At 42.8% G+C, this 22,004-nt stretch overlaps 2 protein-coding genes across 2 annotated transcripts; one reads left to right on the forward strand and one right to left on the reverse strand.

The window, feature by feature from the left end:
• Positions 1 to 1,428: 1,428 nt before the first annotated feature.
• Positions 1,429 to 4,785, reverse strand: glulb (glutamate-ammonia ligase (glutamine synthase) b). Its single transcript, XM_012821740.3, has 7 exons — positions 4,630 to 4,785; positions 3,745 to 3,929; positions 3,476 to 3,637; positions 3,228 to 3,374; positions 2,992 to 3,119; positions 2,600 to 2,799; positions 1,429 to 2,465 (listed from the first exon to the last, which is right to left on the reverse strand). Exons 2-7 carry the CDS (start codon positions 3,908 to 3,910, stop codon positions 2,150 to 2,152), a joined length of 1,119 nt encoding a protein of 372 aa, XP_012677194.1. The 5' UTR covers positions 3,911 to 3,929; positions 4,630 to 4,785; the 3' UTR covers positions 1,429 to 2,149.
• Positions 4,786 to 8,092: 3,307 nt separating this feature from the next.
• LOC105894998 (regulator of G protein signaling like 1) lies at positions 8,093 to 21,369 on the forward strand. The gene is made up of 23 exons (XM_012821563.2): positions 8,093 to 8,102; positions 9,374 to 9,456; positions 9,560 to 9,634; positions 9,749 to 9,878; positions 10,054 to 10,155; positions 11,514 to 11,681; positions 12,320 to 13,305; positions 13,755 to 13,817; positions 14,016 to 14,247; positions 14,966 to 15,073; positions 15,887 to 15,983; positions 16,094 to 16,302; positions 16,460 to 16,577; positions 16,882 to 16,969; positions 17,445 to 17,574; positions 17,658 to 17,817; positions 18,142 to 18,280; positions 18,592 to 18,716; positions 18,818 to 18,966; positions 19,135 to 19,212; positions 19,347 to 19,419; positions 20,791 to 20,829; positions 21,231 to 21,369. The coding sequence occupies exons 5-23, from the start codon at positions 10,119 to 10,121 to the stop codon at positions 21,352 to 21,354; spliced, it is 3,123 nt and encodes a 1,040-aa protein (XP_012677017.2). The 5' UTR covers positions 8,093 to 8,102; positions 9,374 to 9,456; positions 9,560 to 9,634; positions 9,749 to 9,878; positions 10,054 to 10,118; the 3' UTR covers positions 21,355 to 21,369.
• Positions 21,370 to 22,004: the final 635 nt, after the last annotated feature.

A 22,004-nucleotide genomic window follows, 5' to 3' on the forward strand; every position in this document is an offset into this window, starting at 1 on the left:
TATTAAACGACCAGACAACAACTGCAGTGTTTAGGCTGTCCATTCCAAGAACGTTACACAAGCTTTAAAATATCACTGCTTGAGAAAGAAAAAACAACTTTATCTGGACCTTTTTTTGTAATAGACGTGCAGTAGAGAAGCACTGCAGAATGCCTTGTTATGCCCTCCTCAGTCTTCCACAATGCATAGGGTTTACTTTTTTAAACCACCAAACATGCATCAGTAGACATTACGTTGCATTTTTGGTGTCTGTGGTTAAAAATGCATGCATGCATTGTAAGGTGGATGGTCATTAAGACGTGAGCTCTCCCTCAGAAGCCAAAACAAAATGATTCCCCATCATGCATTTCTGTAAATAAAAGAACACAATGTTCTTTGAGAGGATAGTCTTAACACCCCATCTGTCTGCTTAGTCGCACGCAGTTCTTAGTCTGATAACGTAAAGCCGGGAACTGGATAAGTACCAGATCAATGATACTTCAGCAAGATGACCTACATTAACGCAGACCGTGCTACTTTAGATTGAAGTACAAGCACTTAATAGTGTACATAATGTCAAGTTATAATTAAAGTGTTTTGCATAGTATTTATTAACTGGATAAACAAAATGCTAAAAGTGGACGACAACTTACACCACTTTCTTTCTATTTCCCACATGATGAATGCCAAAAAAAGGTCACCAAGTTCATTGTTATAGTTTATGAACCACGACCATGAGACAGATACTAAAATGCGATAATGTGCTTTTCTCCATACCGCATGGCTGACTCATTAAGATAACAGAACGAAGCACAGAACCACTGACCAGAGATAAACCCCGTTACATGTCTGTGGTGAAGAAAAATCTCGCTCTATGCTTTATACTCAGATAAATACTCACAATTATCAGCCTAAAAGACCACTAATCCTTAAATCACTGATGGTAGCAGCATCAGCTCGCAGATTTCTGATTAGAGACACTCCTGCATATATAAACACATTGTGTGTAAATCCTGTTAAAGTCACAAGTCTAATGGTATTCTATATATAAAAAAAATTAATTAAAAAAAGACACAGTATTCTGTGTTCTACACATTCTGTAGTCTGGGCACGTGAAATGTCGCCAGTGTTTGAACACGCTGTTCTTGGGCAACAATTACCCTAATCTAATTCTGTCTCGTGACATTCACCAACAATGACCCAGCCACAGCAGTCCGATCTGGCTCACTGAATGAAAGCTTGAGACACTTTGACCAGTGAGTGGTATCCAACTGTAACTTATGAGAAGGCCTTAATTTTGCGCGCGTGATGAGTTTATCTTCGGAAAGAATCTGTTCCCTGACTTAGTGCATGATGGTCAGTGATTAAAAAGGGCAATTTTAATAAAAGCAGGTTGTTGATGTTCCAAGTAATTTGAGAACATATTCCCAAAGAACAATGCAGAGACGATTAAAGGTAAAATTAGTGTGTTCTTCTTTTTAATGTCACGATAAGAAACAGAGTTCATCCATTTTGAGGAGATAAGTAGAGCCACAACTGGCCTCTAACAATACGAATAAAAACCCTTCATCTAAGATAACAAGAGGAAAGGCAGACAAAAGGATCCGTACAAAAAAAACTAGACTTGATGCATGTTGGACCCCACACAGAATAGTACCGCACAGAGAGAACCAGAGACTTTGATCCAAGATGAACCACAAGATATCAGCACTCGTTTAAAAAGAAAGATCTATAGATCTTGTTTAGTTAAAACTATGTTAGAAAGACATTACATGCTAATTCACAGAAGTTTAGAAATGTCATACACTCTCATGATCTACTACACAAGGGGAATCCAACCAAGTGTAGAGACGTTAGGTCCATAGCAACAATTTTAAACTGGACAGTAATGGCAGTGAAACAGGCTAAAAAAATATGGGTGACTAGGACCCAATGTGCACATTTTTTTTTTTGAATGAAATTCGCACACCTCTTCTGACAAAAAACAAACAAAAAAAAAACAACTCCATCTAGGTTATACCTTGTATTGGATTGACCAGTCAACATGAATACAAGGTTCTTAATAAGACCACAGACAGTACAGTACTAAAAACGTCTCCTATGCCCTACAGCAGCTCGGAGCTGCAGGGGAGGAGGATGAGGGTGGATTACGAGGTCAGCCCAACGCAGTTCACTTGTACTCGGTCGGTTCGTCTCCCTCTTCGCTGAGTAAACAAGTGCGAATCAGTGCCTCTGTGACTGCGTAAGGGTCGCAGTTGGCCGAAGGGCGGCGGTCTTCGAAGTAGCCCTTCTTCTCCTGGCCCACAGTACGCGGGATGCGAATGCTGGCCCCGCGGTTGGCCACGCCGGCGGAGAACTCGTGGATGTTGGAAGTCTCGTGGTAGCCGGTCAGGCGCCTGGCATTGTCCGCCCCTCCCTTGGGGTCGTAGGCACGGATGTGGTAGTGGTGCCTTCTGCCGAGCTTCTCAATGGACTCCTCAATATATCTATAGGCAGACAGACAAGCCATCTCACGTTAATGGGAGAGACCCAACATGCATACATTTGCTTTAAACCTTACTAGCTTGATCAAATGCACGATTTGATAATGCAAGGAAGCTATGCTTGACCATCAATCTACCTTAATCCACCCTCGTCACGCATCTCCTTGGTGCTGAAGTTGGTGTGGCAACCAGCGCCGTTCCAGTTTCCAGAGATGGGCTTGGGGTCGAATGAGGCCACAACCCCAAAGTCTTCACACACCCTGTGCAGAATGAAGCGGGCAGCCCACAAGTGGTCCCCCATGCTGATGCCCTCGCAAGGACCAACCTGGAACTCCCACTAGAAACAGAGAAGCGAAAAAAAATTAGTGCAAACAGGCATTTATACTGTACCACACACACCTTTTAACTTCATGCAGCCAGCACCCTTCAATTACATAACTAGTTAAGACTTTATTACAATTTCCTTAATCTAGTTAAACATTTCTTCCATCACAGATGAATGCAAGCCTTAACAACTGATTAAACATACCTGAGCAGGCATCACTTCTGCATTGGTGCCACAGATCATCACGCCAGCATATAGGCAGGCCCTGTAGTGGGCCTCCACGATGTCTCGACCGTATGCCTTGTCAGCCCCAACGCCACAGTAGTACGGTCCTGATGGAGAAACTCAGACTTAGAACTACAGGGCCAGCAGAGGGCACAGTGAAGACTCTCACTCTGGCCGTAGCCTGAGCTTAACACAGCCAGCTCACGGACACTCACCTTGGGGACCAGGGAAACCATTGGATGGCCAGCCAAAGGGATGCCCATCTGTTCCCAAGATGGTATACTCTTGTTCCATGCCGAACCACGGGATCTGGCTATTCACCATTTCCATGATCTTATTACAACTCTGGCGCAAGTTGGTTTCTGTTGGGATAAAAGTAGTGGTACAACATTAGACAAACAGAAAGACATTAAGTCAAATCAATGATATGTGTAATGCTGCAAAATTAGTCTAGGACCCTCACCTGCAGGCTTGCGGTTGTACTTCAGAACGTCACACAAGACCAGTTTGTTGGGGTCCTTCCTGAAAGGATCTCTGAACATGGCTGCTGGCATCAGGTACATGTCGCTGTTGGAGCCTTCAGACTGGTACGTGCTGGAGCCATCAAAGTTCCATTCAGGGAGATCTAAGAACAACATACAGTTGATGTTTAGACACAGCAATCCACCACACCACTGCAATAGAGATAATCTCAAGCACAAAAGGCTGACTTAAACAGATCCTTGCGCTCACCTTCAATACTTTTAGGTTCAGAATCCAGGGTTCTGGTTTTGCAGCGCAAGCCTTCTCCAGTTCCATCAATCCAGATGTACATTGCTTGAACCTTGTCTCCCTGGGGAAGCTCCAGATATTGCTGTTTAACAGCTTTACTCAACTTGGCACTAGCAGAAGTGGCCATCTTGCTGGCTATAGTGTACCTAAAACAATAAAATAAAAATATATACTTCAGCGCATTTCTCAAAATCCACCACAGATACAAACATACGGTGTACGTTCGTGTAAAAGCCTGACGAAGTAACAATGACGGGAATCGTCAGTAGGCATCACAGTTTCGAGTGTTAAAAGTGGTAGGGGGGAGGGTTGGGTAAGAACCACGTTATGCAATAGCCAAGGCAAGAACAATAGTTAGCCAGCGTTGCCATCTCTACAAGGCAAGCACATCGAAGTGATGCGACTGTACCCAAAACAACGGACACCAACACACAAAAAAAAAGCCATAACATGCAACATATTATAACCGCGAATTGTTTTCTCCCCCCAAGAAATGCCGAAAGCGACACCAACACCAATGACTAGCCTACATTGTGTTTATGGCTACATGTTGACCACACAGGACTGCCGATTTTAACTTGTGGTCGTGGTTGCTATGAGGCGATTGCCAGTTGATGGCAAACAAAAAATACATCATAACACCAGAACAGCTTTTCACAAAATGTGTAATTCAAAGCAAAAATACTAAATAGTAAATTTACTAAACAACAGGTAAAAAACAAACGAGAACATCCAAACGCATCAAAGAAACCGCCTTGAAACAGCATGGCATAATCATGACATCACTTGTTCCCAGCTGCAACACAAAGACATGTACTTCAATATGTAAATATTGACATACATTACCTTCAAAAATGATAAAATGAGGACAATAAAACTGGTACTGTCTCCAGTGGGTATGTCGGATAGATCCTTCTTGTTTTTCTCTCATTCTCTTTCTCCGCTTGCCTCATGCAGTCGAACTTTTAAAGTGCATTGTCGGATCCCTCAGCCTCTGATTGGCTACTCAGAAACGTGATCTCTTCATGGCCTGGAGATGGAAAGCGCATGGGCTGAATTCATTGGATACACCCAAAAAAACAGGACTTCGTTCCACTGGTGCAGTGTATCTCCAATGAAATAGGACCCTAAGTAAGGTTTGACAATGTAAAGGACTATGACTATAGACTTTACAAAATGTCTCTTTTTAGGTCGTCGTGCTTTCGTGAATATATTGTTATGTTATTTTTTAGCAAACTACTGATGCCATTTAGTTCACAATACGTTTGTTCGTTTCATTTAGTCTACAGGTTATACAATGCTAATACGCCACCCCGTGGTGGCATTTAGAAGTGCAATGAAAGACGATGGGAACATTCCTTCCCTTGCGTGTGGATGAAGTACAGGTCAAGAAAGGGACAGGTCAAGAAAGGGTCTTTATTCCACCTGGAAATCATACATGGCTTTGATGCTCCCTCTTAGCGCCTATGAAAGCACATCTCCATCTGTGACTTACCTAAAGTGTAGCTCCATGACAAGTGAAAATAATAATGTGGGTGACTTGTTTATTTGACAATGGAAATTAAGCTATGTTGTGGGATTTTCTGATAAATTGGTGTTTAACATGAACACAGAACTAAGCATCCCTCTCCCTCTGTGTGAGGAGAAAGGTGGTGTCGAGGTTACCTGAAGTGCAGGTTAGTCTCTACAATGGCCATGCTGGAGATGGGGATGTTGAGGATGTTCCCATGATATGCTCCATTTCAGGCACATACCGACCTGAGTTGGTGTGACCCAGGAGAAAGGGGGAAGTAACATGTGATTGGAAACATTTGCCAATTTGGGACAATGGTTGTCCCATTACTAGAAACTATGAATAACAACTAAAGGGCCAATCTATTCTAAGAAAGATATTTTATGGAGATTTCCAGTAAGAAGGTTTTTTTTTTGCAAAAGGTTTTAACCAATCTTGTTAGGGGGGTTGGATTTCTGTGAAAAGTATAACCAATTATACTTGAGATGTTAAAGGAAATGTGTAATGTATCTGTGTTGATGTGGGGTATGAAAGATGATGTAGGGGTTTTTAATCTTTATCATTGTTTATAAACACATCGAGGTATAACTTTAATCCGGTGTCTGCAGAGCTGTAATAAACAAAGCTTACCTTGAGCCTCAGTGTGATTCAGCTTCAAGAAAAGTCTAAACAGATTGGAATTAGCCTGCCATAACAAGCTACATAGGCTATATAAAGAGGAGGATTATATTTCAGTATGGTTTAACTTTCCTATTTTATGTCTTGCCTTGAGTTAAAATGACAGGCTACATGGGCCTGTGGAAAAATCCTCACTGTCTAAACATCAGGGTGTACTAGAGGTGTAATGATTCACCAATACGAATCGGAAACCAGTTTACACGGACCCCTGAATCGATCTAAATGTACCATAAACCGGTTGATGGCCCAGTCCTAAAGTCCTAAACACCTAAAGTTACAAATCATGTTGAATGAAAGAAACTGATTTGATGTGCTGTGCTGTTTCATGAGAAACTTGGCACTATAGTCTTCTGTACAGTACATCATCTTGCTCTGGGTTAGTTAACATGATGGTAATACTAGCAACCTGAGATCAGGGTCAGTCAGACTTCATAGTATCTAATCGCACCAGATCGTTCTGTATTAAAACGTATCGTCCCTGAATCCTACTGTAGTCCATGTATCTAGATACGTATCGGATACATAATCAGCCATTATGTTACTTCAAATCAGATGTCATTGTGGATGGCCACAAGATAAAAAAGCTTATCGTGTTTGCAACATAGAACATGGTGTCCTTTCTTTTACCACACATACTGAAAAGTGATCGTGATTGTTGGACTTTCTGTAGTAGCCCCCGACGAGATGGCCCACAGCTGTCAGCAGGCTGAGAGCTGTGCAACTGTTTTTTCGTGTCCGTGAAGCACCTTAACTCTACCAGTCAGTTGTTTTTCTGGCTGCATGGCTGTATTTGTTAATTAATAAGTAATATCATAATAACTTAATAACTGTAAAAAATCTGTCTTCTGTTTCTGTAAATGTACTACTGTTAAAGTAAAAGTACTAGTTGGTCCCTCTGACTGATATATTATTATATATGACATGATTAAGCAGCATGATACCGCTGTACTGTAGCTGCTGGAGGTGGAGCTAGTTTGAATTACTTTCTATACACAGGGACACCAGGTAAATCTGATGGGTCGAGAGATGATTAATGGGAGAGAAAAGAAGAAGAAGAAAAAAAAAACTTCTGATACACAAATCTGTTTTTTTTTTACTTTGTCTCTAATCTTAGTCAATGAGATGTTCTGGCATTATGTTCTGACCTGAGGACCTGCACAGCGACCAGGACCACAACTTCAAAACCGTTTTGTTCAGTGAGGTCCGCCGGCAGCTGGGGATTAAAAAGACTCAGACTACACCACTGCATCCCTGCGCACCCTGGTGGATTTAGTGTTCGGGCCGTCTCCGGAGATGACCATTCGCGTTTCTACTATCGGACCAATTACCCTGGTAACCCTGGTGCTTGCACTACCGCCTCACAGCAAGAAGGTCCTGTGTTCGATTCCCGCATGGGGCGCTGATGGCTCTGGGGGGCAGGTCCTCCCCAGACCTCAGTGCTCAGGTGGGCTATCTCCCGGGCCTTTCTGTGTGGAGTTTGCATGTTCTCCCCGTGTTCACAAGGGGTTTTCTCCACTAAGAACCCCAACAGAAAAGCATGCAAAAGAACAGAACACTCTCCTGTCCGTCCCTGACCAAGATGGACGGTCCACTTTACTTGGTCCCCGGGCGCCTAAGGCTGTCCACTGCTCCTGGGGTCCTGGAGGAAGGACAGTCCGGGATGGGAAAATGCAGTGTGTGTGTGTGTGTCCTGTGTCGCCACCTAATATATGCACGTGTGTGTTGCTGTGTGTCGTTGTGCAACAATAAAACTGACTGAAGTCAGCCTTGTTTGTTTGTTTGTTTAAACAGACTCATCAGACTCCTCTTTTCCTAAAAACTGTCATGTAGGCTACTGGAATAGTTTAGCAATCCGTATCACAGATAGCCTAAAGAGGTGGCTATAACATAAGTCAGCCATTGGCATAGTTCACATTAGATAGCAAGGTAGTCTCAATTGTTTACATGAGTAAAGTAAACGTTAGTCTGTGTTTAAAGCACCCCATGGTTCGAATAGCATGCTAATCGTTCATTGCAATAAATTAGCTTCAACAAGCCCCGGAAGTGACGATGGAGACGCAACTGGCACTAGCTGGACCAGATTTACCCCGATAGTGGAAACATGCATACATCGTGTCATGGAGAGCAGGTATGGGTGTATAACACCGAGAGAAAAAAGGGAGTGTCACTGAAAATAGCCAGTGGGTCAGGCCATGTACTGTCTTAGGCTAAGACTCGTAGCTAAACTATCTGCAGTTTATCGAACCCAGCTGGTAAAGCAAAGATAGCGTAAGATGAATTGCTAGTAGCTGGCCAACCAGTCAGCCATCAAACCAAAATTTAGAGAGAGCGACTGACTGCTTCAGCTACTGGCCGTTACTGAAAGCTGCGTCATATCAATAACGTAACGTTATGCTTAACTTTGATGTTAACAGCATAGTAGAATTAAAGTCGTCAACCTAGCCACCCATTTCTTCCTTATTCTCAACTTTACGACTTCATTCTTAACATTTCGACTTTATTCTGGAGATTTTATTTCAGCTTTATTCCCGACATTTCGACTTTATTCTCGGCGTTTCCAATTAAATCTCTAAATGCAAAATAACAATGAAAAGTCTTTCTCCTCTTTCCCCCCCTTAATGTGGTCCTAATACGCCATGCTCGTATACTTCTCAACTTATTTGAAATGAAAGCCTTGGGGGGGCTCAGTAATCGCTCAGTCTAATCAGCACTGCTGTGATGGATAGCGCTCTCCAGGGTGGGGCATCACGAAAGAAGCGATTACAGTGCTTGGGGTAAAGTAGTGGATGATATGCGACCAGTGTGGTAGTCCATGGCCTATGCCAGCACCCTCCCAGCTACAGCACCCCCTCCCAGAAAATAGTTCGTCCCTGCCAAACATAGTGGAGAAGTACTGACACAAATGGAAAAGTACTTACACACTTATCGAAAGATAATACGATGTTGTAATGTTGTATGAAAGATTTCTTACTGACTCACCTTACCAGTAGATCTGCCCTGTTTCCTTAGTCGTTCTAATTCAGATTATTACGTCATAGATAATTGATTGTGCGTGCATTTAGAACTCTTCGACGTGTACTGTCAATTCCAGCCTGCGATTATGGCAATGTTATTTAACTAAGCCTAGGTGTGGATCTTGAGTCATGAGAGAAAATACTTTGACAGAAGGTTCAAGCAGCTGTTTCAGTAGGTTACGTTTAGGAAAGCTGAATTAATTGATGTTAACATAAAGGTGTATATAGGCTTCCATTAAACAGATGTTGACAATGACTTTGTGTTCTATAGTAAACTTGCATTCAGATTAATCATGTGTGCTCATTGCTATGATCTTAAACATCACCCAGCAAGCTGGTTGTACTAATTGAGTAGGAGTTTGATATCCTTTCATTAATCTTTCAGGAGAGGAAGATGAAAGAACGTTACCCGAACTTTTGAAAGATGAAGTATTTGTGGATTTCTTCAACACCTTCCTCAACCTACCTGTTAGTGTTTTTTTTTCCTATTTTGACGTTATAAGCCACATCTGTTCATTTAAATCCTCCATTTGTCACTGGGTTTTGTAATATATATATTTTTTTAATGAAGGTTTTTGGACAGACCCCTCTCTACCTTCTGCGTGACAACAAGTGGATTCTGTGTCCTGAAGTTCAGCACTCCCAAGTATTAATTAATTAATTAATTCATTCATTCATTCATTTAATGGTAAATGGAAATGGCTAGTAAAGAACTCTGTCAATTATCTGCCATAGCAACAGTGGTCATTTCTATGTGTAGCAGGTGGATGGACACGGGTTTCTGCAGTGGTTGGCAACACATCGATTAGCCTTATTTAAGCAAACTGAGCTATATCACCACTACTTGCTATGCACAGAGGTCCTGCAGCTTCCGTCCTTTCAAACCAAAGGTGAATTGTATATTATATCTGTTTCTCTCTGTGTAGAATACATTGAATGATACATCTATGTATCAGTAAGTGGGTCAAAATCTCACCAAGTTCCAAATTCCTGGTAGGTGTAAACTTACTTGGCAATAAAAACGATTCTGATTCTGATTCTGATTCTTTTGGTGTTTGTGAGCAGTGGAGCAGCCATGGTCCGGTGCAGAGCAGTGGCTGCTGAAGAGGTGTGTGGGCAGTGTGAGGGGCATGCAACGCTTCAGCTCCCTCATTGCAGGCACACGTGGTAAGGTGGATGGATCCCTGTCAAGGGCCGCACAGATACACACACATACACACACACACACACACACACACACACACACACACACACACACACACACACTCTCTCACACAGACACACACACACACTCTCTCACACAGACACACAAAACAAACACAAACTCTCTCTCTCTCTCACACACACACACACACTCTGTCTCGCTCTCTCTCTCATTCACACAGGCACACACACTCACACAGACATATTAAGACACACACACACACACACATTAATACACACACATAACCTTGGCCTCTACCCTGTCACTGAAATTGCATTGTGTATGGAGCGAGTTAGCTGTCTTTAAAGACCTTTTTCTTGATTATCTTTGTTTGAAACAACATAAGAGGTCATAGGACTAAGAACAATCCATTTAAGCAGGGGTTTTCAAGCAGGGGTTTTCAACCAGGGGTCCGCGACAGCATTGCAGGGGGTCCGCGACATGAGCCTATGTTGATCAGTTCACCATTTACTTTTTTTTTTTTTTATAAATATACCTGGGCCCGTCGACATATTTATGTCTGAATAGCCAAGTCACATTGCCCAAAATACTGATGAAGACCCATATTCAGCGTAGAATTTACACTGACAAGTATTATAGGCAGAATATGTGTGCGGGGGGAGGGGGCGTGGCGGCGGCGGTTACAAACATGAAAAAGAAGGGTACGGGACTGTAAAATGTTTTGGGAATCACTGGCACATCAGTGGGCCGCGGATTACTTTCTGGTCAGAATGGTGGTCCCCGGGACAAAACCAGTTGAAAACCCCTGCATTAAAGAATTAATTAAATCATCAAGTAACTAATGACAAATGATGTAAGTACCATCCCATCAACCTGTCCCTTGGATATGAATGTGCTGGTGTAACGGAGTTGAAAAATCCGTTTAACTATATAATGTATATATAATGAGTTTAGCCATAATTCAGTTGTAAATAATGTTGTTGGTGTTTTGGAGCCACCTCTGGAGCTGTGGTGTACTGCAGGTCTGCAGTTTATGTGTGTACTGTTGCCATTACTAGACAGAAAAAGTTTGCCTGTCAACGGTAGGTCCACTGTACAAAATGACCCTCATGATTTATAAACTTCCAGATTGATAAATGCAATGAATGTCGACAACTTCGACATATTACATGTAGTTTATATGATGAGTATGTATTTTGTTGTTTGTAAAGAAGTTTTATCAATGGGCAGAGAGTTGTATCATATTTTGTATCCCACGAGGTTCATCATTATACACACTGTATTATACACACTGCCATTTGACCACCGTCACACTGTGGGCATGCGTTTGTGTCACCTCTGTGCCCGTTGGTGAGTGCAGGGGAGGAGTTGGTCCTGTTCAGTGTGAGAGTGAGCCGGTTGCTGAGTCTGCCGAAGCAGGAGCAGGAGACTGCTCAGAGTGTCCGCTACCGGGCCTTGCTCTCAGTCATCCAGCTAAACCACCTCAAGGAGGGCTCCAGCGTCACGGCCGCCTGCCGCATCTCCACAGGTCAGGACATGCGTCACCATATCATGTGACATCCTGATATGAGAAATAACTATAACTATACAGTACTATGTAATCAGTACAGAGTAATGATAGGGCATTCCAGCACAGTACAATATAGCATAGAGCAACTGGTACAGCAAGGTGGTAACAGCACCGAGATCATGGGGTTGACACAGGGTATGCTGATGGAAATATTTATCTGTACTTGACTGTAAGTAACTTTGGATAAAAGCTGCTAACTGAAAGAAAATATAGTGTAGTATAGTATGGTACAGTATAGTGTAGTGTAGTATGGTATTGTGGAGATGTGTAGGTTTGATGTAGATGCTATGATAAAGTGTAGTTTAGTATGATATAGGATAATGTAGTATGGTATAGGTATAGTGTGGTATAAGTATAGTAAAGTGTAGAATGGTATTGTGTAGGTGTATAGGTATGGTGTAAATGCTGTGATTCAATGTAGTATAGTATGATATAGTATAGTGTAGTATAGTATGGTATAGTGTAGTATACTATGTAAAAGGTCTAGCATAGTATAGTATAGCTACACAGGAGCGGAATAGCAGTGTATAATATAATTGTATTTCACAATAAATATAGTTTGTCTTCATTTGTCTTCCTACGGGTTTTGTCCTTAGCGGAGGCATTGGAGATTCTGGCTGGCGATCACCCAGAGGATGGCAAACAGCAGATGCTGTGGAGGATGAGGACTCAGGCCGTGCTCCGGCTCAGGCACTACTGGGCACCTCACTTCCTGAGCCAATGCAAGGCCTCGTTGGGGCGCCTGGCCCAGTGCAGGCCTGTGCTGGAGGAGTACCTCCGCTTGGCTTCTTGTGATGGACCTCAGGTGTCCCCAGTCCTGCCCGGTGTGGAGAAAAGTCAACTGGAACAGTCGGCTGTTAGCCCTTCCTCTTACAACTCGACAAAAAGCAAGAAGCTTCTCTGGAGGTCTCAGCTGGGCTCCAAGAAACCTCCTAAAACTACCACTGGAGGTGAAGGACAGGAGGACACTCCAGGTGTCTGTCAGTGGCTTCCTCTGGAGGGTAAAGGATGCCTGGATGGGTGCACCAGTATCGCACACAACAAAGACAGCGACCTGATCCCCACCGCCATGCGGCATGTTAGCGTGGGCACAGCAGGAGGCTTCCAGCTGTCCATCCAGGCTTCCCAGGCTGGCAAAGACCAGGTGCTGCCCGACGTGGACGTTCCCCACATCTGCATGGGCACCCCTGCCCTCCACGTGCCCGTCAATGTGGACGTGCCCGCGCCACCCCCCAGTGCCCGTTGCTACGCCCACGTGGGTCCGGCCATGTCTGCTGACGGAATGGCCGGGGGCCCCTATAGGGCGTTTCTGGAGAAGAGGGCCCAGGAGGCGGCGGTACTCCACCTGGCTCTGTGGCAGGAGCTGGATGTGCTCCTCCACCTCCTGCTGAAAGTGCAGGGCGAGGACTCGCTCCATGTGCAGAAACAGGTGGTGGCCAGGAGGGTAGCAGACACGTTTCTGAGTGGAGAGGCGGAGAGGATGCTGTTGATAGAGAGAAGCACCTGTGCCCGGTTACGCGAGCTCCTGCCTTCTGGGGAAGCTCTTCCTTGGATTTATGCAGCGAAACACGACATTTGTAAGGTGATGTTAAACAACAAAATCATGTTCTAGTCACTACAGAGATTATCAAAACAATTGCAGTTGTAGGTGATGTTAGCAGTTCTTGCTAACCTCCATCAGACCTAATCTCCATAGGGGTTTACCATGTCCCCTCCATGTACAGCTCACACACAAAATAATTGGCTGGCAATTACGTATCTAGATCTTCCCATCTGGCTAATAGAATTGGACTGGGAAATTTAGGTGCTGATTACACAGCCCAAAAGAGTCTCACAGTGTCATAATTTTTCATTTTAGTTGACAGAGCACAAGGACAGCTAGTTTCTTCTAAGTTGTTTAATTCATTTCATGAGAATATGCTTAGAGTTTATGTAAGCAATATCTAAATCAGCTGTGAGTGTATGTTCATGATAGTAACCTGTAATGAAATGGAATGTGATTGAAATCTAATGTAACAAAAAAATTCACAGGTTCTCAGCATCTCGTATGACTCATTTTTGGATGAAGAGGATACAAATTTCAGCTCTCATCTCGTGAGTGTTTGATTTGAAGTACCATGTTTCCAAAGAAACCAGTTGGTCTTGTGTATATATATATATATACTCACCCATGGTTGTCATAGTGACGTATGGAGGCGGACTGTTCCCATGTTTACATGCGTGCGTGTAGGTGGAATGTGTCCCATTGTGTAATCCAGTTTATGCTGATCATGTCCATGTGATCTGGTCTAGTTTGGCAGAATGGAGTCAGCGCGTGTCACCAGAATGCAGACAGTGCCCTCTAGTGGACAGAACACAGCAGCGCAGCAGTTCAGGCGCATGACTGAGGCCCTGGCTCTCTCCCGTGGCTGCTGTGGGTATGCAGACACAGAGCTCCTCTCAAATGATACCTGGGTGCTCCTGACATTGGAGGACGTGGCCAGAGGAGGGTCTATTCACCTGCAGCCGGGGGCAACTGTGGAGGGTAAGTTTGCTCGTAAGTTTGGGGGTAAAATGTGTCCTCATGATGAAACTTGCTAGTTTTAAACTACCGCTGCATTCTTTTTCAGTTGCACCACTGCTAGTTTTGTTACACTGTAGTAAGCAGCTCCTAAATTCAAATATCGTCGCACCGAAATGACATTTTCACAATGGACAACATCACTGTCTGATGATATCGGAAGCATCGTGAAGGTGCCAGCCCGGGGAATGAGGCGGGTCTACACCTGGAGCATGGCTACATATATGAGCACAGAGACATATAGCCATGTCTCAAACCGCCTACTTTACGAAATACACTGCAATACAGTGCATAGTGCACACTAAGCACTTACATCTGTAGTGGGTTCTGTCGCTGATTAGTGTTGTCTCAAATGGAACACTGACTGATGCAAATGATCCTGCACACTACACACACAATTGTTAATTGTCCTTAGTAAAAGTTAGGACCCAAAAAGATCAAAAAATATTGCCCAGGTTGAAAAATCGCAAAGTTTCCCTTTAAATCACAGAGCACCAACTCAACATACAGTAGTTTCAACCTTGTTTGTTAATGTCCCTCTAAAGCTTACACATTTCAGCCAAGAGATATTTATTTTTCAGACAGCAAAAATATCCAAAGGAAAACGTTTGATTCCACTGTCCGTCAATAGTAAGCCTGCATTAAAAATAGAAAATGATATCAAATATTTTCTGTTGCACAGATGAGTATGATATGCCATTTGGTCAGCTAGCCCTGAAGTCCCCTAAAGACGCAGTAGAGAGGATAAGTGCCAATTACCATCTCTACTGTAAGGAAAGGCCGGCATCAGGTAAGAGCAAGCTCTCCGAGATAAACAACCTTGAGCTGCAGAATTATCTCCTAGTTATTACTGTAACAAGCTATGATGAGTGGTGTTAGGCCCATGTGTGTTTTGCTTTTGTATTTCACAATCAAATAACAAATATTGAAATCCATTACTTTTCAAAATCATACACAACCATTTTTCACAACATCCTTTTTTACACGTATAGTAATGTATACATATATTGCACATATAGTAATGTATACATATGTTACACGTATAGTAATGTATACATATGTTACACGTATAGTAATGTATACATATGTTACACATATAGTAATGTATATATTAGGCTGACTTACACTGTTGAAGAGTTATTATACTGGTGATCCCTGGGACTTAAGTTGTCTTTTTATATTTTTATATTTATATTTTTTAAATAAGAAATGTGCTGTTATGCTTCAGTGGAGAACCTCCTTGTCATTTTTTATACCAAAGTGTTTTGCTGTGAACAGAAGGCGGGGGCAGAGGCAAGTGGTGTACTTGCTATAGAAGCAAAACAAAACCTCTAGTTGCAAACATTCCCCATTCAGTAAACCCAACAACACCCTAAACAAAAACAAGATGAGATTTTCTCAATGTCTCAGTTTGACCACGTTCTAGATGTTACAACAAAAACACAACATTCTCTGCTTGACTTGACTGTGAAGTAGCAAATGAGGGAAGCACAGGAGAACTAATGATGATGTAATGCAAGGCATTCCCCTTATATCAGTGAGTCCATTTGCACTTCATCATAAGGAAGCAGCAGGAAGAGAATCTTTTCTGTTTTCAACCTAGATAGACCCACTTCCAGAAATGTGTCGTCTGCCAACTCAACCAGAAAGGATTTGAAGAAGGAAAACAGTTTCTACCACACGCCATCTATGAGGCCAAGGTTTAAGCATCCCTAATTTGAGTGATTCATTTCCAAATGAAATTTGTTCCCCACATCATGATAACGTGATAACATCAGAGATGATCATTTCGTTCTACTTTTGCTCTTAGAACTTACGCAGACCTGTTCAGAAACCCCTCGTACCTTGATTACTTCAAACGCTACCTGCGTTACCATAACGCCCATGGTGCTGTGCTCTTCATCCAGGAAGTGGAACGCCTGCGCTCCATCGACCCCACCCTAAGTAACAAAGCCGCCAAACTCCAGAGAAGGAAAATCAATGCCATCGTGGAGAAGTATTTCCGGCGGGAAGATGCCAGTACTGTCTTTGCTTTCTTTTAGCTCACTAGTTATCTTTAAATGTTATTATCATCTATGGAACAATATCTACTTTAATTACAGGTCATTCTACCCATAGAGTCTATAGACTATTATAGAGATGACTATAAGACTAATGTGACGACCATTCTTTGCAGTGGATTACTTGCAGTGCAATGCAGACATAATTAACAAGGTGGTAACCATGAGACCAGTGGTCTGTGAAATGCTGTATACCATCCAAGATGTGGTCAACAAGTCCGTAGAGGCTAAATGGTAATCTATCAGCTCAAAAGTAAAGCAGTTTACCTCAAGAAGAGTCTATCCACCCAAACCTTATATTAAGTGTCTGTCAGTATTTAGTAAATACTTAATTAATGAGTTACTTACATGTACTTTTTACATCAACTTGTGTAATTACAAGACAATACTTATGTCAATAACATGGTCTAATATATACTTGAGGAGAGTATAGTTACCTGTTACGTAAAAAAGACAAATAATGACTGTTAACACAGGGTACTGCTACGTATGTGTGATATTGAATTTGTCTGTATAATGTTTTGTTTCCATGCATCAGGTTTAAGGAGTACCAGGACATCTTCCCCGTCTGTCCCGTTGTTGTCCCAGACACCGTTGCCAGAGACACCAAAATCAAAAGCAAACTGGTGAAGCACTGAGTGTCCCAGGTTTTTTTTTTCCCCAAGATGGCCAGATGTGATCAGAAAAATTGAGAAATTGCCAGAGTATATTTCCCCATAGTCATTGTGAATGTTGCAATTGCTTGGCTTAGAGTAACAGTAAAAGTTACACTTGGATTGCAAGAACAAAAGTTTATATATTTAAGTGTAACAATGTTCTTAATTATGCTTTTAACTATGTTTTATTATAGGCTGTTTTAACTACGTTTTAACTATGGTTTTTTTTAACTATGTTTTTACTGTAGCACTCTGAGATTCAGACGAATATAGAACGCTATAAATTAAATGAATTATTATTATTATAATTTGTGATAGTGCGGCTCATTTATAGTTCGACTGGGATGATGTTTGTTTTTTACACTCTCTCCTTCTCTCCGTCTCACTCTCTCTCTCTCTCTGTCTTTGTCTTTTGTCCCCTCCTTCCATGCCCCCCTCCCCACAGAAAAATGTCTGGAGCATTCTGAATCGGTTCATTAAGGGTGTGTGTAAGTTCAACAATGGCATGGAAAACAGTATCACCCGTGGTGAGTTTGAGCAGTTCCTGCGGCAGAGCTACCTGACCTTCTCTGACCGTAAGTACCCAGGCTGCAGTGGAGGTAGAGACAAAGTTGGCATAAGGTGGGAGTGGATAAACTGATCAGTGGAACTCTTACAGCAATCGATGCGAGCCCAAGTCCGTCATCACATGACGTGTCAAACACGCACTTGTTGAAAGAGGAGGACACCGCCCCTCTGAAAACGCGCCTTATCAACAGCAAGCCCATAATCGTGGGATTCCTGGTCAATGACCTCTCCTTCTTTCTGGAGTGTGAGAGGTGAGACTACACAATATGCTGAAAAGAGACTAATCTACTTATGTACAAGACTGATACGGTAATTAAGCGGGATTCTCCCTAAAGTTTGGTGATTGCCATGGAAACCATTGTTATGGTAAAAAAGAAAAGCATCAGCTTGCTACCAGACTCACCTACAGAATACTTTTGGAAAGCCAGAACAAGAGCCACTCCTGGAAGTAGTTTTTTCACTATTAAGAACCCTCGGCTAACATGGCCATCCCACCCTTTGCTACCAGCAAATGCACCTACCGTGTAATATATGTGAGGAATACGTGTCTCACCTGTGTCTCACCTGTGTGTCAGGTTCAGGAGCCTGGCAGACTCTGGATTGGCTATGGCTTCTGCCGGCTTGTACGGGGAAAATGACTACGCCATGCTTCATCAGAAGGCTGATATGATCATCAAACTCTTCCTCAAGGCGGAGTTCTCACCTAAACTCAGGGTACGTGTCCATTAATTAGCCACTTACTCTGTTTGAAGACCTTCCCCCTGCTTCATCTGATGAGAGGACCAACAGTCCTCAACTCCACTGTGGAATCCTCGTCGGCATATTGTAGAGTGCTCTGCTTGGTATGACCAGGAGAGGTCACTATTGGATAAGCTTATTCTTGGATTGATTGCAATTCCGTGATGGAATTTATACGATTTTTAAATTCCTAATCCTCCAAGCCATAATGAAACCAACACCAAGCACATACACTTATTGTACAGTTCCGCCTGACTGCTGTGAGTGACTGTGCTGTCTCTCTTCAGGTAAACATCACAGAGCTCCAAAGAGACAACATCCTTAGTCTCTTCAACTCCGGCAGGGTGGACCGCACCCTCTTCTACGTGGCCATTGTCACTGTCTTCCCCATCTTGATGATCTGCTGGAAGAAGTAACTCGTCTCCTTTTTCACACTTAAGCCTGTCCTCATTGATATCTTAGGCTGTAATTAAATGGGATGGATTGTTCTCCCCCCCCCCCCCCCCCCTTTAGGTTTTGCACATATCGGGTGATGATGACAGCGTTTGGACAGGAAGTAGTGAAGAGACCGAAGAAGGAGGTCAGGACTGCTGAGAGCACGGATCACATGGATATAAGGAATGACTGGTACCGTGAGGTCAAGACCATCATATCCCTGACTGGTGAGTGTGGGGCAGCCACAGAGTGAGCTTCATACATACGGCAGTGGCTTCAGTCCTAGTGGGGCAGCCCACACAGTGAGCTTCATACATACGGCAGTGGCTTCAGTCCTACCGCAGATTTTCAAACGGCATCTTTTCTTTTATTGTGTGTATGGTTGTGTGTTTCAGATGAATATACCATTGTGCGCTTCACTGTTCAGCGTGGCCTCAAACTGATCGTCCCACAGGGCAGGGTTGACATTAAAGGTAAACTGTTCACTGACGACCGCACTTTAAGAAGCACAGACGATCATCTGAATAGAATTATTTGTTATTCTTCACTGTTTGTATATGTGCACAGTGGCGGCAGTAACTCCTCTCTGCTTCTATCTTTGGGGCAGAGTGCCTTGGCAGTGAGTCCCTGGCCAAGTTCTCCAGTGAACTCAGAGGCATGCCGCCGTTTGCAGCGCCAGAGTACGTACAGTATAACCAAGAGTCTTACACTCTCAAACACACACACACACACACACACACACACACACACACACACACACACACACACACACACACACACACACACACACACACACACACACACACACAGACACATTCTCATCCATCACCACACCAGGTCCGGGCTGTTTCTCAAAACACACACTTGTTTCAAAACACACACAAGGACGCACACAGAACATCAACAGTCTGCATATCAAAGTGTGAAAACAAAGTGTAAATATTCAAGCATGGAAATACAAACACATGGGAAAAACTCCTAGATTAAAGTCTGGCATGCTTCATAGAATGCAGGTGTACAGAATTCAGCTGTGCATTTTAAAACAGAGACAGTTTCGATTTGAAATCTGTCAATTTGAGGGATTGTGTTAGATATTAGTTTTGGGCAGGATGGACAAGGATGTTCTCTTAAAAAGATGTACTCTTTTTTTTTAAGGTTATTCTGATTGGGATATTCTTTGACTGTTAGTGTTTATTTATACACAGACGTGTGGGTTTGATATTGTATGTCTGATGTACATCTAAAATTCCTATCCTTTCCAAGGCTTCATTCTCTAATTCATTTTGTAGTTTTGATTACCAGGATCAGTTCATGACAGATTAAAATAGTTACTCTGTCCTGTCCATTTGGAATATTTCAACTATTTAAATAATCATGAACTTTTTCTTCTGGAATATTTCTAGTGGATTGAAAATTGCATTGGGATCAATAACTTAATGTTTTCATGCTTTGTAAATGTAGTCAGGCATTTCAAATCAGCACCACACAGTCAAAGAAAAACATTTATAGTTGCATAGCGCTCATAGAATATAATTTGAGGATAGTGCTTTACTTAAAATATTAATTAAATATGTAATTTAAATTCTAGATGAACGAATGTGTTTGTGTTATAATTGTAGAAATCGTAGCTTTGGCATTTAAAATAGTCTGTTCTCATGTATTGTGCATGATTGTGTGAATATGGATGTATGTCAGACTGGCAGTATTTTCACACTGAAATAGTTTCTCACTCTCTGTCTCTCCGTCTCTCCCCTTCCTTCTCCTTCTTCTTCCATCACTCGCTCCCTTGGGCTAGTTCCACACACACAGAGGTTCAGGTGTTTTTGTTAGGGAAGTTTTTTTGAGTGTGCTCAAGGTGTATGTGTGGGTTTGCTGAAGCACATGCATAATCATGATCTCTCTCTATCTCTTTCTCTTTCTGGTCCCTCTCTCTTTCTCTCTCTGTCTTTCTCTTGCTCCACCCCCCCCCCCCCCCTCTGTCTTTCTCTAACTCCTTCCCCTCTTTCTCTCCCCTCTTTCTCTCCTCTCTTTTCTCTCTCTCCCATCACCAGTTCCCTGGGGCTGAAACCCAATCCTCAGCAGCAGCCTAGGTGAGCTCCTCCTGCAGTATTCACACGGGAGGCTGGCACATTCCTCCCTATGCACTGTCAGGCGCCTTGGTGAAGGTGGCAAATGCGCTAAAACAGCCTAATGAGCTCACACACACACACACACACACACACACGCACACACACACACTCGCACCGGCATATTTACACCATCTCTCTGTGGAGATGCGCTAATGATGAGAGCCCGTTTGTGCGTGAAAAGTAGCACTTGTACGCAACACAATTTTTTTTTAGCATAGCTTTGGCTTTACTTTGCTCGTTAGCGGGCGCACGGGGCGCCACGGTAAAGAGAAAGAATGCAAATTGTCTTTGCTGCGAGCGAGGCCGAGTTCTTATTCTGAAGGTTCTTGTGTTTTTCTGTTCCCTCTTTCTCCTGTATCCAGTAATACCCACTTCTTGCATCCAGAGGGCACCCCTACATCAGGAGTAAACTGGCCGACTGTTGCTGCTGAGGGGGGTCTAGGCAAAGAGACGGCTACTATCATTTCGAATGAGCGCGTGGAATAAAAGTAATTTGCAGCATTCATGTAGATGTTAATTGATTCTTGTGCATCAGCTATTTGAGAGTTATTTTGGAGTGGTTCGTTTTGTATAGGTATAATATGCAAGGTCCAAGTTTTTTTCTCATGGGATGGTACCAAATCTAGGGTCCATTGATGCTTTCTGTGCCTTGTTGAAGCAGCCCATTGTGCAAGCGTTTAACCTTAGAGAAATGACGCTTCTCATTACTGGTCAGTTTGCTCCCTCCAATAGGTACGGTAATGAGCTCATTTATGCGCTTACATGTCATAAAAAGGCTAACATCTCGGCGTTAATTAGGGCCGTGTCAAAAGACATGCTCAGCACAATAAAAAAACGGTGTAGAATTAGTATGCAGAACAATGCTTTACATATCAGACAATTAATCTACACTGCAATTTGAATTAAAAAGTTTTCAAACATGGAAATAAGTAGGACAGGCCAGTGGAGAAATCATTATTGTATGTGGTCTGGTTCTTAGTAAAATTACGCCTTTGTTACCATCGAGAAAGCAATTAAAGCGGAGGGAGGGATGGAGAAGGCTTCTATTCTCCAAGAAATCTGTCTGGCTCACAATACTCATGGAGAGATGGAGGGAGGAGAGAGAGAGAGCAGAAGAGAGGAGGAAGAAAAGAAAA

The sequence above is a fragment of the Clupea harengus genome, chromosome 10 (assembly GCF_900700415.2).
Source record: "Clupea harengus chromosome 10, Ch_v2.0.2, whole genome shotgun sequence".
NCBI classification, from domain to species: domain Eukaryota; kingdom Metazoa; phylum Chordata; class Actinopteri; order Clupeiformes; family Clupeidae; genus Clupea; species Clupea harengus.